Source organism: Emys orbicularis, chromosome 5 (genome assembly GCF_028017835.1).
Source record: "Emys orbicularis isolate rEmyOrb1 chromosome 5, rEmyOrb1.hap1, whole genome shotgun sequence".
In the NCBI taxonomy this organism is placed as follows: domain Eukaryota; kingdom Metazoa; phylum Chordata; order Testudines; family Emydidae; genus Emys; species Emys orbicularis.
Window position 1 is genome coordinate 62,317,993 of NC_088687.1, and position 20,359 is coordinate 62,338,351.

Here is a 20,359-nt window from a genome sequence, read left to right on the forward strand (position 1 = left end):
GATTGCGATCTCGATTTAAGCCCTACTCCACTTGCCGAGGTGGAGTACAGAAATCGAATTAAAGAGCCCTTTAAATCGAAAAAAATGGTTTGGTCACGTGGACGGAATCTTTTTTTTTTCGGAATAACTCGGCTAATTCCGAAATAACAGGCTAGTGTAGACCAGGCTTAAGTCTGAGACAGAGGCCGCAGGATTGAGTGAGATGGCAATATGCTCTTCAGTCACATAAAAGACTTGCTGAGAAACTACCAACCTACTTTCTCATTCACAGAGTCTGGCTTTGGAGCATAATTTTCTAGTTGGCATTTTCTGGCAGTTAACAACCCAAAATCTCAGGCCTGAGCTCCTCCAGGTGGCTATTAACAGGGAGGAAATGCCCTCCTTTTGGCTGCTATTTACTAAATAACTCATTCTATAGCAGACAGTTATAATCTCTTCAATGACACCCCTTTTAGTAAATTGTGTAGTCACATAGCCTTAAGGTGTGTGCAGCTGTATTTCCTACTTGTTCTACTTTTACCTGAAGATCAGTAATTCACCAATTGTTGTTTTAAAAAAATATAGAATGTCTCAGGTGTGTGCATGAAACATGAGGTAGTTCCCTTATAAAGGTAAAATAGCTTCCAAAATGTTCAGGTACTCAGGGGATCTGGTTCTCCTCTCTGACTAGGGCAAATTACTCCATTGAAGTCAATGAATGAACTGAAGACAGACTGGTGTAAAACAGGTGCAACTGGGATCAGATTCAAACCTTTGGAGTAATTGGAACATTGTATAAATAATTAAAATCTTCCATGTAAACTGGCTTGGATTGGAGGAAGATGCTGGAGTGCCATTTTCTTTAGTTCCCCTAGATTGAACATAAATTAAGCAAACTGGATGGTTATTCTGGGAACCAGTATCCTGTGCAGTGTTCCCTGCCAGCACAGAGACAAGTATTCAAAATGTTAATATTAAGGACGTATACATGACGTATAAACCATTGTTTGGTTTAGTAAGTGTTTTTGTTGGACTATAGGAGCTCTGCAAAGGAAAAAAAAGTTGGCAATATCTTTGTGTATCTAGTACAAGTCAATACATCAGACTTTATGGTGCTAGTAGTCAGAGTGATTAAATGGGAGAGGAAAACTTAATTATAATAAACACTTTTTTATATGTAAACAGAATGGACTGTATTTATGAGAGAAATTCAAGACTATTAAATAAGTATTCTACATATAGTGGGCAGGCTTGGTCTTATGGTTGTAACACAGAATGGGGATTCAGAAGATCTGTTATATTTCTAGCTCTGCTAGACTTGCTATGGAATTTGAGCAAATCGCTTCATCTCTTGTCTGTTTCCCCATCTGTAAAATGGGAACAATAATACTTCCCTCCTTCACTGGGGTTTTATGAGGTTAAAGTCAGCAATGTTTGCCAAGCGCTTTGAGACTGTAGATAAACATACAAAGTATTAATAGTGATTCTGATTGAAGAAGGGCATGAAATACTGGGCAGCTTATCTGATGCAAGAAGTTTGCTAGTTGTTAGGCTGCACCATTGAGGGTCACATCAGAGTTTTGTTCTGATCTTATTCTATATGTCATTTTTATCACTTTTTTCCTCATTCCAGTCACTCCTCCCTTTGCACCATTTTAACAGCCAGGAGAGCCAGTAAGCAAATTTCTTTGGAGCTATGGCCAATCATCTCCATAGTTACAGGACTTGGCTGGTTTCTTGTAGCTGACTCCCATGCTAAGGAGAAAAGTTTCACTTTCCTGATGCTTTGTCTCCACTAGCCCCACAAGTCACATGGCAACAGACTCAGAGCTATGGCACAGTGACACAGGATAACATGTTAATCATTTCTTCTTGGCCACAGGGCCTGCGAACAATAGCCAGGGAACAGCAACCACAGTCAGAACCCCTCCCACCAGCCAGGGAGCAAGTGGCAGAGAGCTGTCAGAGAAGGGCACCCAGCTAGGGGCCAGCAGCCCATCCATACCCCCTTACCAGTTCAGAAAAAGCTGCAGTCAGGCCCAGGGGATCCAGCAACCTAACCACAGTGTTTCACCCAGTCCAGGACAAGGAGAAACTAGGCCAGAGCCTCAAGGAGCCATCTGGACATCAACCCACGGCAATACCAGGGCCACCCAGGAGCACAGCAACTCCCATGTTTCTAAAGCTTGGTCCATGCTTTCTTCTTGTCAGGCAGAAATTCTGATAATTAGGACATCTGCTATCATTTTTATAAATAAGGCAGTGTATTAATCAAAGATGCAGATTTGAGCATTGACTCATTTACATAAAATCAAGATTTTTGGAACCTTCAACTACAGCTGGTCAAAAAAATTTTGATGAACCCACATTTCTAAGCTGTGAGCAGTATAGTGTCAGAGAGGCCCAGTACAGTATATTTGAAGCTAGATTGGGCTTTGGCTCCATCAGAATTCCTTCTCTGTGCTAACAGGCACTAAGAGAGGCTGCAGCATGCTTCTTCACACTCCATATCCCCAGCCAGCTCTGATGGCCTGGGGATCAGGTCCTGGCCCTGCCCTTCTCTACTCCTTTCAGGTAACTGGACTTTGGAGCAGGTACCCAAAAGGTAGAGGTCCTTTGTACCTTCCTCCCACCCCTGCATCTGAACAAGGGTTGGCAACAGTCTGGCCCACAATTTTTCCTCCCAGAGACTCCAGTTTCATCAACAACATAAAATTTGACATACAGTAGAACCTCGAAGATATGAACACCAGAGTCACAGACTGACCGGTCAACCGGACACCATGTGAAACCAGAAGTAACCAATCAGGCAGCAGCTGAGACCGCCCCCTCCACCCCCCCAAGGCAAGTACTATACTGTGCCTTTATTGCATCTTAAAGGTAGGCAATCTGCGCTGCCTGTACCCACCCCACCCCTGGGCAGTCACTTACAGCAAGACACAGGGGCTGCCAGCCCAAGGCAGCCCGAGCCAGCAGAGCAAGCGCAGCCTTGCATTCTGTGCAGCGTTCACCCCAGGGGGCCTTGCTGCTTTTACCCCACCCTCCTCTGAGTAGGGAACTCAGCTTCTGTTGAATCCTGGCCTGGAGTATCAGCTGCTGGATCTGGAGCCCAAACTGAGCTTTGTTCAGAGTTGTGAGCATTTCAGTGTTACGGACAATCTCCGTTCCCGAGGTGTCTGTAACTCTGTGGTTCTACTGTATTTGCACTTGATATCAAGCTAGGTGTTTGGCTTCGTATGTGCTTGGCTTCTACAATTGCTGACACGGCACAGCGTGCAAAGAATTTAGTATATGCAAGGTTAAGTCTGCCTACTTATGCCTTGAATGCTGATAGCTTTCCATCCTAGAAAGGGCCTATATTTCAGCAACTTTTCTTCTTAAAATGAAAAAAAAGTAATGAAAATGTTTGTAATAAATCTTACGTCCGGAGTTAAACTGTCTGGTAAATTTTAGAGGATTAAGTTTCACTTGGCACACCATGTTTATAAAAAGATTATAAATTACAGTAGATCCCTGAATTGACCTTGGTTATGTGGGAAGGGATAGCTCAGTGGTTTGAGCATTAGCCTGCTAAATCCAGGGTTGTGAGTTCAATCCTTGAGGGGGCCATTTAGAGATGTGGGGCAAAAACCTGTCTGGGGATTGGTTCCTGCTTTGAGCAGGGGGTTGGACTAGATGACCTCCTGAGGTCTCTTCCAATGCTGATATTCTGTGATTCTATGTGTATCTCACAAAATCAATCATTTTTTCCTTCTTTTCTCTTGCAGGCAAAAATTGGATCTGGAAAACTTATGGGACCAAAAGGTGTTTCCGTGGATCGTAATGGGCACATCATTGTTGTGGACAACAAAGCATGTTGTGTATTTATCTTCCAGCCAAATGGAAAAATAGTAACCAGGTTTGGTAGCCGAGGAAATGGGGACAAGCAGTTTGCAGGTACACTTGACGGTAATATGTAAATCCCCTTTTCTTGCTTCTTCTGCTCACATTTTGCATGATGTTTGAGCATGTTGAAGACGCGAGATCTGAATTATTTTTCCTTGTCATTTAAAAAATGGATGGGAAGAAAAGCCAAAGTATAATCTTCAGCTTTCAGCAGCTGCACCAGGAAAAGGAAGGGTCTTTGTCTGAGACTTTTTTCTTAAACCTGGAAGTTGTTCAGAAGTTCATCATGCTAATTTTCTTAATTGGTGCTACATTCTAGGAACTTCGGTCTTCTTAGTCTTTTTCAAAAGGTAAATCCATCTTTGAAAGACAGCTCTGAAATATTAGTATTACGCCTTGTTGGGTTCACATTTTAACATACTACTCTGCAGTTAGTTTAATCAGTCAGGAAGATTAAAAAATTTGTTCTTCACCAATAATTGTAACCAGTTCTTATTAGCTACCTCCCTTTGCCTGGCTATGTTTCAGGCTAATGACCTAGGGAAGATAGATCATAATAGGCATTTGATGAATGCCTTGTAATGTCTGCACTCAGCTGCTGATAATAATTAACACTTATACAGCACTTTACAATCATCGAAGAACCATGTAACTATTAACTAATCCTATGTAGATAAATGAGTAAATAATTTTTTCCCCTTCTTGACACTGTGAAAATGGGCATAGAGACTTTAAGTGCAAATTTAGGCATGGATAATCATGTGAGAGGAAATAGCTACTTTAGGAAAAATGCCAGTTACATGTCTAATTGGCCATTTGCACATGCCATTATCCAGTTTGCACATATAATTGTGAAAATTAGGTATGCACTTTTGTGCATACCTAACTTTGCGACTCCAAGTGACTCGTCTAGATCATTTTGCAGGTGCTTGGTCACTTTGGATAATGTCCGTGTGACGGTCCACGCCCCTAGGGTCAGGGCTGCATGGTCTATCCGTCACAGTCTATGAATCAGCCCTTCAGTGCAGGGCAGCGCGGCCTAGCAGCCAGAGTCTATAGCGCCGCCCTTGGGTGCAGGGCAGCGCGGTCTCGTGGCCAGAGTCTACAAAGCGGCCCTTGGGTGCAGGACAGCATGGCCTAGCGGCCAGAGTCTATAGCACCACCCTTGGGTGCAGGACAGTGTGGCCTAGCGGCCAGAGTCTATAGCACCATCCTTGGGTGCAGGACAGTGTGGCATAGCGGCCAGAGTCTACACAGCATTGGGGCGCCCCTTATGGGGTGGGCCAGCCCCGGTAAGGGGGTCCGGGCCCACCTGACTCCACCGGCCCCCGACCCAGGGCCCTAACAATGGCGTAGCGGCTTGCCACTGACTCAGTGGGGGGGGGGGGAGGTCCTACCAAAACACGCTGAGTTTCCCCGGGTGGGAGTTACCACTCCTTCACCCTCCCTGGGTCACTTCCTACCAGAGTCTGTGTTGGGGTTTCCCATGAGATGTCGGGTCCTCTGTGTTCGGCAGGGCCAGTCGTCTCCAGGGTTTCCGCCAGTCGCCGGGGTGCAGGCGGGCCGTGGACAGCTTCGATTCCCGGTGCATTGAGAGGCTTTGGCTGGCCCTCCACAGGAGCTTCCCAGGCAGGTCCTTCCCCTGAGGCCTCCAGCCCAGAATGAGCTGGTCTCCCTCCCTTTACTACTAGAGCACTTGGAGCATGCCCAGTCTCGCCAGGGAGGCGGGACTTCCGCTGTCCATACCTGTGGCTTAACCCTGTCTGGGCTAGTGCGGGGTGAGCAAACCCTGTCACTGTCCCCAATGTTAGTCTGGAGCTCTGATAAGTGTGCAGAATGGGAGGAATACTGCCTTAAATTGTACACTGTTATAATCTTGTCAAAAGTTACCTTTCTAGTAGAGTAGGTAGCTGAATGTGTTTTGGCATTATTAGATTCCCTATTCTAATAGTGCTTTATGGTACACTTATAACTGCATATTATTCACTGGAGTTTTAGCTCTAGCTCTGCTAAATATTAATTGTTACCAAAATTTTCTGGATTTGCTGTTTTCCTTTCTTTTTAAAACTTGTAGGTATGAATTCCTGAGTACAGCTGAACAAGCAATCTCTAACAATTTATTTGATCAATTTACATTCTCTTTCTGCTGGTGGAATATCCATAGCAGATCACAAGTTACTTGAATTCAGTCTTTATTTGAATTTACGCATTGTATATATTTTCACATTTATTTTATGAATTTATCACAAAACTGGAACTTTGTATTGTGTTGACTTGTTGTAATTACTTAAGTAGCATGGCACTGAGATCTTCTAGCCCAAATATTTGTGTGTTTTGGATTTAACAAATTGGTTTCGACCAAAACATGCATGTGCAATTTTGATGTATGGAGCTGGGTGAAAAATGCATTTTTTTCTGATAATATTCATATATTTAAGTGAATTTGCTTTACGTATGATAACATCAGTTTTGTGTTTATTCTAAAACTTGATGACTCAAATGTTTGTGAAGAGTGAACACAAAGTATATGGATGATTTCATTAAAAAATGTGTATGAATATTTCAGAAACCTTGCTGCATTCTATACCTTGCTCTATCCCTGAACATTAGTGTCCTTAAGTACCAGTGCTAGTTAATGATGATAACCCCATATAATAATCAGTGTGTAACTGGGAGGACATTAGGCATTACTGATAGATAACTATAACAGATGAGTGGATGGAGGACAGAGCATATGCCAATTAAAAAAAAATGTACCATCTTACTTGGAAAATGGAATGAAAAGATTCTAAATTGTTGTTCCCTCCTACTTGACTAGTGATTGCTCAGAAGTCAACCTTAATTTTTTAAAGAGTGCAATGGATTTTTGTCATAACTTAAAAAATTAAGTAAAAATCCTTACTTTTGAAGTTTACTAATTATCTTATTATTATTTTATTTACTTTCCCTCTTCTGTATTTCAGGTCCTCATTTTGCAGCTGTAAACAGCAACAATGAAATCATTGTTACAGATTTCCATAACCATTCTGTCAAGGTACTGTCAATTAATGCTATTTGCTATTCTGGCAGTTCATATTAGCTTTTAACATCTTCCTTCCTAAACTAAAATAAAAATTAAGCCCTATTGTAATACAATGAAGTTGTTGGTCCAAGGTCTAATTCACAAATTTGGATAAGAAAGAAGGGCCTCATTAAGGACTGGGAATCCAGAGATTTAACAAATAATTTCTTGTAGATAAAGTTGATTTCTTGGATTGGGGTAATTTTTTATTTTTTTTCCCCCTAATGAAATAACATTTAAATGCAAGTTGTAACTCAGATGTAAAAAAATAATCAAAAGTGTTTGTTATTTTGCCCTCCTGGCAAATAATTTCTTATATATTGTATTCTGTTTATTTTCTGAAAGATTTTTTTCCCCCCTTCCTTTAGGTATTCTCAATAAATATTTCACTCACTTCTAGATTAAAACTAGTATAACAAAGAATAGTAAAAGGAGGCCACATGTTAAATGTACATCTCCATTGTCCTAGATACATAGGTTTTAAAACCGGAGGGACCATTTGTGACCATATTGTGTTATGCCCCTGCATAACACAAGCCATAGAATTTCACTCAGTAATTCCTGCATTGAGCAGGATTGGTCACTGGGTTGGTGATGTCTATTGCAGCCCTAAGAAGAGTCCTGGTTCATGACTGGTTGAAAAGTCCTATGACAAGTCGTTACATTTCTGTTGCCTCAGGTTAGTAATATATAGGGCAGGAACGATGGTTACCATTCAGATAGCATATCGGAGATGGTGTATGCTGGTGGGAGGCCACTGAGTTTGGAAGAAGCTATTACTCACTAGCATAATTTTTTTTTTCTGGACTTCAAGCTTCCTCTCCAATTTGGAATGCTAGTTTTTCCCTTCTCTCCCGCAAAAAAACATAAATCAAACACACCCCACCACTCCCACACACCCAAAAAGAATGCTGCTATGCTTCAAGAAGTTCTCAGAGGTATGAAATTAAATATATTTGGGTGAAATCCTGACTCCAGTGAAGTCAATGGAAGTTTTGACATTGACTTTTAATGCAGCTGGGATTTCATCCATTAACTTCCTGGTCTGCTGAATATCAAGATTTAGTTGTCTTGATCAATATTCACATCGTAAAGCCACAAATTTTAACATTTACTTCAAAAATGTTACTGATTATTGTCACATGAATAATAAAAGGTACTGTAATTTACTATTTTTAATCTGGTACTAAACCTCTAGCTTTTGAATTGTGACCTTTCATATGGGGTTTTTTGGGAATTAGAGAGGCAATAGCAACTCATGTGGTTTGGATTACAACAGAAAAAGCAAGAGTACTGCAGGAACCATAAAGCAGATTAGTTACATGGTTCAGCAGTAGGAGGGCTCTGATTTGATAAATTATATCTTCACCAGCAGGGCTTACTGCAGTAATAGGAGTGACTGCAGACCGCTTCAGAAACTAGTGGCAGCTTACGAGACACAAAAGCCAGTCAAAAGAGAAGTAAGAAATATGGCATCTAATTCATTAAATATGAATTTAAAATGCACACATTACTGTCTGTCTTTTTAGATTAAAGAGTTCCCATTTGGCCCTGATTTAATTCAGTGCATAACAATATTGTTTGTTCTATCTTGATGGTATTAAAACTAAATTAAAACATTGCCCCTTTTATTCTTTTTTTGTGTATATAATTGTCAACATATTGGAAAGTTCTGTGCATTCTGGTGATATTTAAGTTTTCTTCTTAAAAGGTGAGAGAAAAGCAGAGAGCAAATCCCTAAAATTCACCTTATGCACCTAAAACCCTCCACCAGCCTTCCTCCCCCCCCCCCCCCCCAGCTTAAGTGAAAAATGATCCCTTGACAATAATTGTCCCTCATATCCCCCCATGGATGTTTGGTTTTTTGTTTGGTTTTGTTTATTTGTTTTCTTTCTTCTCTCCCGCATAGCACCCCATTTGACCATGACTACTTCCTCTCAATGATGTCCCTTTCTTCACCAGAAATAGATAAACACACATCTCTGCCTTTTTTCTCTTGCCATCAATTGATTTCTCGCCCTCCCTTCCTCCCTCCACTTTTTTTTTTTTTTAATCATCTCAGGAGCCAACCTTGCATACTAATTCATCTCCATCCCCCATGAATTGTTTTCTCTTTTCTTCTTCCACCTCTCCAGGTGTTCCGCAACAGTATGTTTTCTCTTGGCACCTGTCTAATGAGAAAAGTCTCTTGTCCAACTTTTTTCTTCCATTCCTCTCTGTCATCTTTTCGGACTACAGTTTTATTTAATTTATTTATTTATTTATTAGCTAAGCACCTCATTTACAGACGGGCTGGTTTCTTTTCTGCATTTAGCTGGTCTGCTTTCCTCCTCCTCCCTCACATAGGTTATTGTGATTTCCCCACCCATGAAAGAGAGACCTGGAAAGGTTCTGTCACTAATCTTGATGTGATGAGGAGACATCCCTTTGGGTAGAGCGAGACTGAAGAGGGATCATTTTTCATAGTTTGCAACTGTCCTGGTTTGTCTGGGACCATGCTGGGAATTTATAGTCCCAACCAGAGACCCAGGCAGTTGGAAGAAGCCATAGATTTAAAGAAACAGTATGCACATCTTCACAGTGAACAATTGCTGTGCTACCCATACAGAGGGTGCAGCATGCTTTGTTCCCTCTGATTGTTTTGTATGGCCTTCATCCATACCAGCTATGTCCCTGCTTCATCCCACTGCTCTTTTGTTTGCACTCACTAGTTCCTAGTGTAGGATCCATGTGCCTGCCCCCTGTACACTCATAGTAGATCAAACCTAAAGTGAGAAGAGGGGGTATGTCAACAGATCACAGGATTGGTGCGAGGAGGAAAGGCAAAATCTGTCTTCTCCCATGTATTTCCATATAGGAAAGAGAAGAGAGTGGAGGTGGGTCTTGTCTTTAAAGATCAGAAAATGTGTGGTTGGAAAGGTTTTGGTTCATATTTGATTCTAGAGAGGGGGTACTTCTTATTTTTAATAAACTGGTTACTCAGGGTGTAGGCTAGTTCAGGTATTGGCAGTGATTACAACAATAACTTCATTCTTGGCTGACTATTTCCCCTCTCCTCTAAAGCCAAAAAATGAAATGTTAACGATTTAAGCATCTGAACACAATAAAATGTAGATATAATAAAAAACACTGGCTATTTAAAAATTACAGATACACATAAGCATCACTCTGAGCATATGGCATGTACTCTAATGCCTTTTGGTAAGGTAAATATAATGCTTCTAAATGAGGGCAAAACTTCCCCAGAAAATAAAATGAGAAACATAATTACCTACAGAATTATCAGGGAGTACAGAAAAGACAGGCTTATCAAGTAGGATAGAGATTCTTGTGTGCTGGTTAATACCCAGTCTTGTACTTTACTTACAAAGTTGTTCTCAGGTCATTCCAGTGGCAGTGAACTGGACAACCAAAACTGCTCAGGTTAGCTAGAGTTTAAGTAATATTTGACCTAATGCCTTTTTTTTTAACTTCATATAGGTATATAACCAGGAAGGAGAATTCATGTTGAAGTTTGGATCTAATGGAGAAGGCAATGGACAGTTTAATGCTCCAACAGGAGTAGCTGTAGATTCTAATGGAAATATTATTGTAGCAGATTGGGGAAACAGTCGAATACAGGTAGACAAAATGTTATATATTTTTAAAGTTATTAGAGTGCTTCTGGAAGGTACTGGATTGATAGTCCTGGAAAATGAAGCCCTCTGTTTCCCACAAAACAGGCACAAGTTTTATTATGCCTCAATGCTGACCTGCAGGACCACTTTAAGGAGTGGTAGGATAGACGAACTCCATGCTCTTTCAGTCCTTAGAATCTTTGCTATGACTGCTAACAAGGCTGATGGTGATGTTTTGTCCACTTTAGAGAATAGGAGTCTTTACCACAACAACTCCACTGTATTTTCCATAGGCCACACTACTGACAGCAGTCTGAAGATTTATGGCTCTCTTGAATGAATACCAACCCTACCCCTTTGATATTTCACACTAATCTTGGTATGTTATGTACCTCAGAACTGGGACACAGACTTACTGCAGTATTCAGGGTAGGGAAAATCGAACAATGAAATTGCTGAATGGCGCAGGTATTGGTGCTCTTTGGGCAGCCAAATAACTTTTTTAATATCTCACAAGAAATACTGGGCTGCCAGATATTTATTTTTGCCGAGAAGCACTTCTAGTTCTGCCTGCAGGGCCTAGCTGACAACCTTTCAGCCATCTGCCGAAGCAGGGACTCTACTCTCTTCCTGATCAAAGCAGTGAAGGAAGGAGTAGAAATCCTCAGCTAGCCTCCAGGGGGAGGACAAAAAGAATGAAATGGTGCTTTTGGGGCCCTGAAGGGGCTACAGGGTGAAGATGTGAGTGGCCAGAGACCTTTCCTTTTCCTCCAATAGGACCGGCCTATGTTCCCCAAGATTCTCTTTCTCCTCATAGCCTGGGCCTCTCATATTATTTTTAATTTGTCTTCTGGGAGAAAGGCACAGTAACCTTCTAGTCTGTCTCCGCCTAGGCTTTCTCGTGGATTTCTGGCAGACCCATTTCCTCCATCCTGACTCTTCAGTTAGTGACTTGGGAGCCTGCTCCTCCTAATCTGCCTCCTCGGGGATGAGTAGATTGGTTGCTGCTACTTTCTGCAACAGCAGACTGAAAACCCTAGTCTGCTTCTGCCACCACTGGTGCATACTGGCCCTTTAACACTAGGGCTGAGATACTCCATAATGCACTGGACTATACAAATCAGTTGAAGTCAGATGAGAAATGGTATACAACTACTGCTCATAGGGAGTTTATACAGTACTGTACAGGCATTAATAATGTATAGCCCCTGTAACTGAGGGTAGGGGACATACTTAAATAACAGAAAAAAGAAAATATTCTATTCAGGCACTGAGACAAATTCCCAGTAGCTTTTTATCATTCTTTTTTTTTTTTTTCCACCTATTGAGAAAATATTCTGCATTTGTGATGAAAGTTGCACTGCTCTGTTTCAAGTATGAATTACAGTCCTTTCTCATTTACTCTCCCTTGCCAAAGAATATCTAATAAGCAACTAAATACATGTATCAGCAGAGATGCTTCAGCTGGAGTTCATTTGATATAAAAAAAGAAAGATACTGGCAGGAAATTCTCTGTGAAAGGCCCTCAACTTTGTAATCTATTCCCTGCTTTTGCTGCACCCTGAGGACCTATCTACTAGGATTTGAGAGAAGCATGATGAAGGCTGATCCTTTTAGGGGAGGGAGGTGGGTAGTGGTGGTTTGATTTATTGGGGATAGTTATTTTTGGAATGAGGAACAGCTGCTGGTTTTAATTTTAATTTGATTATATGTTTATTTTTTGGCAAAGGCACCTACAGCCCTAGATAGGCTTTCTAATTTATTATAAGTAAAAATAAATATTTTTAAATGTGAATTTTTATATTTGAGAATAGGAGGTCAAGTTCTGTTCCCGTTTACACTGGTGTGGAAATCCAGAGCTCCTGAAAGCAGTGGAAATATTACAGATCTACACTTGTCCAGCTGAGAGCATAATTTGATCCATTATTTTTATCCCTATTAATACAGATAACATTACTTATGTGTTTTCTCTCCTTAAAGGTTTTTGATGGAAGCGGATCTTTTTTATCCTACATTAACACATCTGCTGACCCACTTTATGGTCCCCAAGGTCTGGCGCTAACTTCAGATGGCCATGTTGTAGTTGCAGACTCTGGAAATCACTGCTTCAAGGTCTATCGATACTTACAGTAACAATGGGCTCTGGAGCTGCCTGGCCCTTAACAAACGACTGGTCCCAGAGATCCTTAATCGATCTCTCTGTGGAGGATGTGTACTTTAATTAATTACTTTTTAATGTTGAAGGAGTCTCCAGTGGACTTTTCATGTTTATTTCCAAACTTACCTTGTTTACATAGGACTTGCACTTCTTATGTTCCTCATTGAATTTATTGTACGGGTTAATAAACAAAACCCTCCTTTGCTGAATTCATTAGGACAATGAAATATTAAACATGTAAACTGCAGCTTGTGGAACGGGAATTTAAGTAGTTGACTAATTTTGCAAATAAAATAAAATGAAAATATCTAAACTATTTGAAGGGGTTTATTTAACCTGTGAAGGGTAGCTCCCGTTCAGAGCTTCCAAATTTGAAAAGTGTCATTTGTTATGCATTATTTAACCCAACAGTGAAGACTGGGAGTCTTTTAGATCTCATTATCCTTGTAGGTATTGCACATGTAACATTCTTCAGTCTTAGTAACTATAACAGATAGGCTCTTTTAGTAAAGATATAACGTTAAGTCATGCAAAATCCTTCCAGCTCTATTTGCCAGACATAACACAGCTCAACTTTTAGTATTATACAAATTGACGCAAATTTCCTACTCTTTGTGAGATTAATGAAGGATTGTTTCATGTGCTTGTTTCCAACCCCTCCTACTGCTCACTGTGTTGTAAGCTCTTTCTAGAGACCTAAAATTTCTACAGCTTTGGAAAAACTGCACTGTAATGATACATTAGTTACTGCTGACTTTCTGTGGAATGACAGATCCATTAACACCAAACAAAGTCATTAGAATCAGGGTCATTATAATGTCCTATCCTCATGTATGCAATTCTTCCATACATGTTCTTTGGCATACTTTCTAAAGGCAACTCGATATATTCATCAACATATCACCCAGGACAGAAAGCCACACAGGTACTCCTTTGGAGGACCTACATTGTACAACCAAAGGAACTGTGGTTAACAAATGTTGTATGGTGACAGCCAAGGGTTATCAAAGCTATTTAACTCAAGAAAAGTACATTACAAATAAGAGTGAATTGAACCAATTTCTGAAGTCCTTAGTCAATGAGATGTTTTTCTGAAGACAAAATAAGGACCGCAGGATTTGTCCCATTATGTATGTGTGTATGTTTGTTTGACACAGGAATAAAGAAAGTAAGTGTCAGTGATTTCAGCAAGCCATTTGAGGATGGCAACACTCTAAAAAGGAGTGTTTCTCCCCCCCTCCCCCTATCTCTACTATATTTCTGAAACTCCAATTTAATTTAAAATGCTTAGTCATATGACTTACTTAAAATAGAGCCAAATTTTGTATTTTCCTGTGTATAATGTGAACCTGCCCATTTTAAGAAGCACTAATTTTATAAAGAATTGTAAAGTCGAGTCTCAAAAGATGTGTTGGCACTGTTCATGAATACAGGGTCATGCCCTCTCTCAACCCTGTGCAGAGAGGCTATGGTCAGTATGGTGCCAATGGCTGAAATAATCTTGGAGTAGTACCTTTTCTTTATTTAGGAATCTTTATTTTTTATTTTTTTTTAAGAGGAAAGTAGATGGGGGACCATCTTAAGTATGTCTGCAAAATTGAAGTTGATTTTTGTTAAATTACTTGTATTATTTTGTTTCTAACAAGTTAAATCTGTTTCAGCTCTCTTGAGAAATGTGCATAACATCAATTTTCTGTAAAGAAGCAGACCTTGAAATTCATGAGGATGAAGTTGTCTATTTTTTGAATTGTTATATTTGTTGGGTTTTTTTCCCCCTTCTCTTGCTTATTTTTTGCACTTAGAGCCCAATCTTGCAAACCCTTGCAGACAAAATTAATCTCATGATTTCAGTAGGATGACTGGCTTGTCTAAGGGCTACAGTGTTGGACTATAAAATGTAGCTGGAAAATCGGTAATAACATTTTCTAAATTTTAAAAACCAAGCAAGTATTATCAAGAGGGCAAGGTATTTTGTGTTTGAACTTAGTTTGTCCTAAAATTCTGCAAGGAGGATAGAATCCCATCCATTATTTCACAATGAATTATCCTCTTAAACTTCTAGATCCTTCTAGAAGGAGCCTTCTAGCCAACACTCTGACACACAATCACTCTGTCATTGGAGCACTTGGAAAACTATTAACATACTAAGGAAAAAGAATATTCTATATGTAACATTTCAACTGTATTTATTAACCAAGAAAAAAGTTCCACCTATTTTCTATGTTAAGGCCTTGAATAAAATTATAAATAATCTATTGCTGTAGATTATTTTTAAAGGACGGTATTAATTTGGCCCAAAATTTAGATTTTTGTAAAAAATATTTTTACTAAGATTAAGATAAATGGAAGAGTTTTCATGGAAAGAAGGGAAAGTGGGGAGGGGAATCAGTACAGGCCAAATCCTCCATTGACACAGAAATTCTGAGGCCCACAGGGATCAGTCCCTAAATGGTCTCTTGAAAAAGTTCTATAAAACACATACTCAAGATACCATTTCATGTGTACATACATGTATGTACATTGTTCCTCTAAAGATTTTCAGAAAATAAGAGTTCCTTTGATCTAATATTAATAAATAAGGCTTTAATTAATCTATGTCAATCTGTCACATCTTGATGAAATCTGGAACTCTTACATAATCCATTTACTAATACATTTAGGGGATGTGGCCTTCTCCTTCTAGATCCTTGTTCATCTTTTGTGTTGAGTTTTCAGAACCTGTCATCAATGCAGCACCCACTGATACTGACCAGTGCTGACAACTGCCCCTAATCTGAATTCTGCTTACACAGAAAATACTTCCCAATTGCAGTTTTAAACTCAATGATATCATACAGTCCCTTTACAATGCCAACCTTATATTCCTGGAACAAGAAGACTGAGAAATGCATTGCTTTGACAGTGTGCTTTGGAAACCTAGTCAGCTAAAACACTTGGATAAAAGACCTTAAAGACAGCAATCATGGTAGAAATTTGGTAATATTTTATGGTGACAGATTCTTTTCTCTTCCAATTAAGTAACTGCCTGAATTGCACTATTAGGTCTTCTGAGCTATTAGCATCTATCAAAGGCTCCAGGTAGAACACGCCTCCTGTACTGCCATGTACACCCTAACTGTTCCACTGACTTCAATGGAATGCTAGGAGATTGGCAACACAGCGGAGGAGTGGTGGAGGTATGAGTTCTGTTTAAACTATGGAAGTAATGTCAGATGGTTTTCTGGGAGTTATGTTATCTGCACTATTTTAGGACAAACTAGTGGACTATATATTTATTAATTTTTGAAATGGAAGAAAAGTATCTGTTCAGTTAAATCCTGAACAAACACTAATGCATTTTTTTACATTGATTAAAGTTTCAGCAATGTAACTGAAAAGGAAAATGAAGATGGTTTGAGACAAACATTGTCTAATGGTGTTGGAGACTTGTTAATTAGTAAATGCTGGTATGTTCTGTAAAAGTTACAGGGCTTTCAACTTTATAATTTTGTTAATATTTTTTTATAACTAAGGATCTAGTGTTGCCATAATGAAAACTATAAGTGCCCAATAAGTTATGTTATAAGGAAATGATTTTTGTTTATGGATGACAACAAGTTATGAAGTCATGATGTACATTCAGAACTTTCTTGAAGATGAATTGTGAGCAGTGATTATTTGGTCTGTTTGTGGAGATTGTATGAAAGATATTTGTACTTAGAGTAGGATGATCCTAAATTGGTTATGATGTTTCTGATGAATATACTGCACTTCAGTTAATGTTTGTGAGCAACACAGCCTTAACCCTGATGCTTTTGCTTTATGACATGGGAATGTTCCATATTTTGCATAGCGTACAGCAATATCCCTGTGCTAGAAATCTGTATCATTTAATACATTATACCTTTCCAGTCCTAGAAGTGAATATACATTTTTTTAAGTTTTGTACATTCCATTTTTGTAAATCAGTTTCATATGTTTTGTGTATAGAACATATAAAGTCTTGCATTCTCAAACTGATATTGAAATATTCTAGCCATTTTTTCTTCTCTCCCCTCCCCCACCCCCCTCGAGGACAAAATACAAACTGTTTGCTTAAGGTCGAGGATGAAAGATGTGCATCAAAAAGTGTTTGTATGTGTGTAGTTTTAGCTTCATGTGTGCTGTGGTATTTTTGATGCTTTAGCCTACAATAAAAACTTTTAAAATTTAATCCGTCTTGGAAACCTAGGAAAAATCAATCAAATGTTGTATCTTACCACACACACAAATTTCAAATAATAAAAATAAAGCTTGTTTCCTCTGTTTATTTTCAGAGTTGGACTTATTTGTCAGTGTATCATATTCATTGTTCTCACAGATATCCACACTGTAAAAGGGGCAATTGTTTCAAAAGGAGAACCTCTTGCCACAGCTCACTAGGCAGGAAAACTGTTTCATATGTGTTTGGCCCTTATCACATATACACAGAGGAAGAAGAGGATTTTTTTTTCTCTTGTCCTCTGCTTTTGAGTGGTTTTTATTGATTAGCAGGAATATGATTAAGAACTGTAGGCTTTCTTCCTTTAAGTCATTAAAATGTGATACCTATTCAGCTATGCTATAGTCTTTTAAGATCCATACTACCACTTGTTCTGTATGCTCTGTTAACACTGAGTCTGTCTACTGCAGCCAACATTTTAGAAAAATAACACAGTATTAAAAAGGCACAGGGTTGGCATAAGGAAGCAGTTCAATCAGACTCCCTCCCAATGCCTACATCTTATTGGCCTATGTTACCTTTCTCTTTGGATAATATTTGGGATTCCTTCTTAGTCTCTGGTGAAATCGCCGAAAACTGGATCCTGTGAAAAGTCAGTTTGGCCCAACAACTCACTTAACAAGTAGCATGGGTTCTTTTGGTGCAGCAGGGATGGCTCGGAGACAGCTGGGTTGCACAGGCTCATTGGGAGTCAAGCCTAGTGTGTTGATAGCAGGACACTCAAAAGTGCAGAGCACCTCAAAGGACAGAAGCAGTCACCCAGTTTCTCTTGTCTTTGCCAGCACTAAGTAGGCATCCTTTTCCTTTTCTTTACTGCATGTCTCAGAATGTGTCAACAGACATATTTCAGGGTCTCCAGTTTTTCTTCCTAAGGCAAAATTTGCTAGTGTAATGGATCTGTAAGGCTTTGTTCTCATTCATCAAGTCTCACATTAATATATGGCTGTGAAGAACAGTGCAACGTTGAACTTGCCAAAGCACTCTAGCTGTTTTGAAGTTTGGCAGTACACAATCCATTCTATTTGGCTGCCAGCTAGAACAAAACACAATGAAGCAGAGCAGTATTGGCCGGAATTTCAGAGATGTTGAGCACTTGCTACTCCCATGGAGGAGGAGGAGAGAGAACATGAAAAGGAAAAAAGGAGAGAACACACAACTTTTGGGGTGTGAGGGAAGAATTTAGTCAAGAAATCTGTGTTTTGAACAGCTCTCCGGTTTCTTTGAACATTCTTAATTTTTGCACTAGCATTTCTAAATAACAGAGAAGTGCTTAATGAAATATTTGCCTAAATGACAATGTCCGTGTCCTTCAGTACCTTACTTTACTATTCATTATAATACGTTGTTTAGTGCTAGTACATTATTTCATAATATGAACTGTTCCACCTCAGTTAGTCCTCTGCAAACATGGGCAACTTTTTCTAATACTCTGATTAGTCTTTCCATGAAGACCAAATGCCATTACTCTACTAAACTGAATACTTTTAAATTGTATAACTATTGGTTTATTCTGTATCTGAAATTTCTCCTTTAGGGGAACTTCCACCAAATACTTTATGAAAAAAATCTTTAACATACAAAAACTGTTTTTAACAAAGTTGCAAAGCAGAGCACTTAAAAGACAAGAACTGCCAGAATTAAGATTTATTTATTATTTGTATTACAGTAGCACATAGGAACCCTGGTCGTGGAGCAGGACTCCACCATGCGAGGCAATATACAAAAAGATGGTCCTGGTCTCAAGGAACTTACAATCAAGGTTGCCTGTGCAACCTTAACTCGACTCTCCTGTGACTATGCATTATAATATTTAACTACATGATTACATACTGTACTCTTTTCCACATGACACCTTCCTCATTCAGTGCACAGGATGGACAGTGCTGTATGTGATTATGTAATTAAAGACTGTATCATAACACATACCTTAGTGCATATCTAAATTATAATGCAACCTTAATTCTGGTATTTCCTAACTTTTGAGTGTTTGACTTTGCAACCTTTATGTTCTTTTAATGTAGTTTTTGTATGTAATTTTCTAGGTTTTTTTTTTTTTTTTAAATACTGATAAAACGAATTGTCATGTATATTATCCCCCAATGTGGATCATCAGCAAGTTTGGTGCATTTAGATCCACATCACTTGAGCTAATGGAGTAAATAGGGTAACGTGTGGACCAACCACTACTGAGAAATATAAGACCTACTTTGCCCGTGGGTTTCACAGCTATCCTCTGACAGCAGAGAAAGAATTTCTGGTTCTGGAGGGAAGTGTACTCTAGTAGTTACATATCCTTCTTTCCCCACCCCCTCTCCTTTTCTGCTTCTGGTCTCTAGAATGCGCCTGTGCAATCTCTCTCTGCCCCACAGTCCCCTATCCCTGCCCCAAAGCCTGACTTTACACATCCTCTGCATCCAAGTCAAGCTGTTCTCCTCCTCTATGCTGCCTGGGCACCAGCAGGAAGAGGCTGAGAGCATAGGAAAAACAGTCTTCCTGCTCTCAGTTCCTGTGCCTGACACAATAGCAGCTCTCAGCAGCTGGGAAGAGTAATTACAAAGAAAGGGCTGCTCAGTCGGAGACTGGAGCATACTAAAGATTGATAGATTATGGCAGATTGTCTGAAGATTCTAACAAATCTCCACTGAGCATACGTGTATGTAGATTTTTCAGAGGTTCAGAACTTGGCCAAATTATGGTGGATTTTGACAGGGACAAATACCAGGCTGACCCCCCTCCAAATTTTAAGATCTTGCTCCAAAGCATGAAGGCACTGGAGTATCTTCACAAAATAATTGTAAGAATTTAAAGTGGACAAAACAACATTTTTCTCTAATCTTGTTCTAGGAAACACCTGAACCATTTTTGCCAAAACTTAAAACAAAACAAACAAAAAAATTCAACCTTGGACATGGAAAATTCCAGACCAATCAGTTAAAATTTGGGAAAGTTCTAGGCAACTCAAGGCTTATAATGGAAATTGTTAACTGTGTGTTTCATAGAATCATAGATATTAGGGTTGGAAGGGACCTCAGGAGGTCATCTAATCCAACCCCCTGCTCAAAGCAGGACCAATTCCCAACTAAATCATCCCAGCCAGGGCTTTGTCAAGCCTGACCTTAAAAACCTCTAAGGAAGGAGATTCCACCACCTCCCTAGGTAACCCATTCCTGTGCTTAGTGAAGGCTGCCAATCAGCTCCCCCTATAATAATGTTACTGTGCATCATTTAACTTGTCTGATAATAGTATAATGATAATTGTACACTTAATAGCAACCTTATCAGCTAACCACATACTTACAGCTTCAAAAATTTAAATGGCCCTGTCAGCTCCAAAGCCACAGGCTATTACCTGGTGTGTAAAAGGAGCAGTTATGCTAATTCAACCAGTAGTGAGAAATGGTAATCACTTGTCCATGTCA

The 20,359-nt window shown here is 39.5% G+C and overlaps 1 protein-coding gene across 6 annotated transcripts in view; it reads left to right on the forward strand.

Annotated features, from left to right (window-relative positions):
- The window catches only part of TRIM2 (tripartite motif containing 2), a 92,063-nt gene extending 79,065 nt beyond the window's left edge, over positions 1-12,998 (forward strand). For all 6 annotated transcript variants that reach the window (XM_065404559.1, XM_065404561.1, XM_065404560.1 and 3 more), the window contains 4 exons: positions 3,747-3,915; positions 6,828-6,898; positions 10,406-10,546; positions 12,523-12,998. In XM_065404559.1, the coding sequence (XP_065260631.1) occupies positions 3,747-3,915; positions 6,828-6,898; positions 10,406-10,546; positions 12,523-12,675 (534 nt within the window). In that variant the 3' untranslated portion in view covers positions 12,676-12,998. The remainder of the gene's footprint in view (positions 1-3,746; positions 3,916-6,827; positions 6,899-10,405; positions 10,547-12,522) is intronic.
- Positions 12,999-20,359: the final 7,361 nt, after the last annotated feature.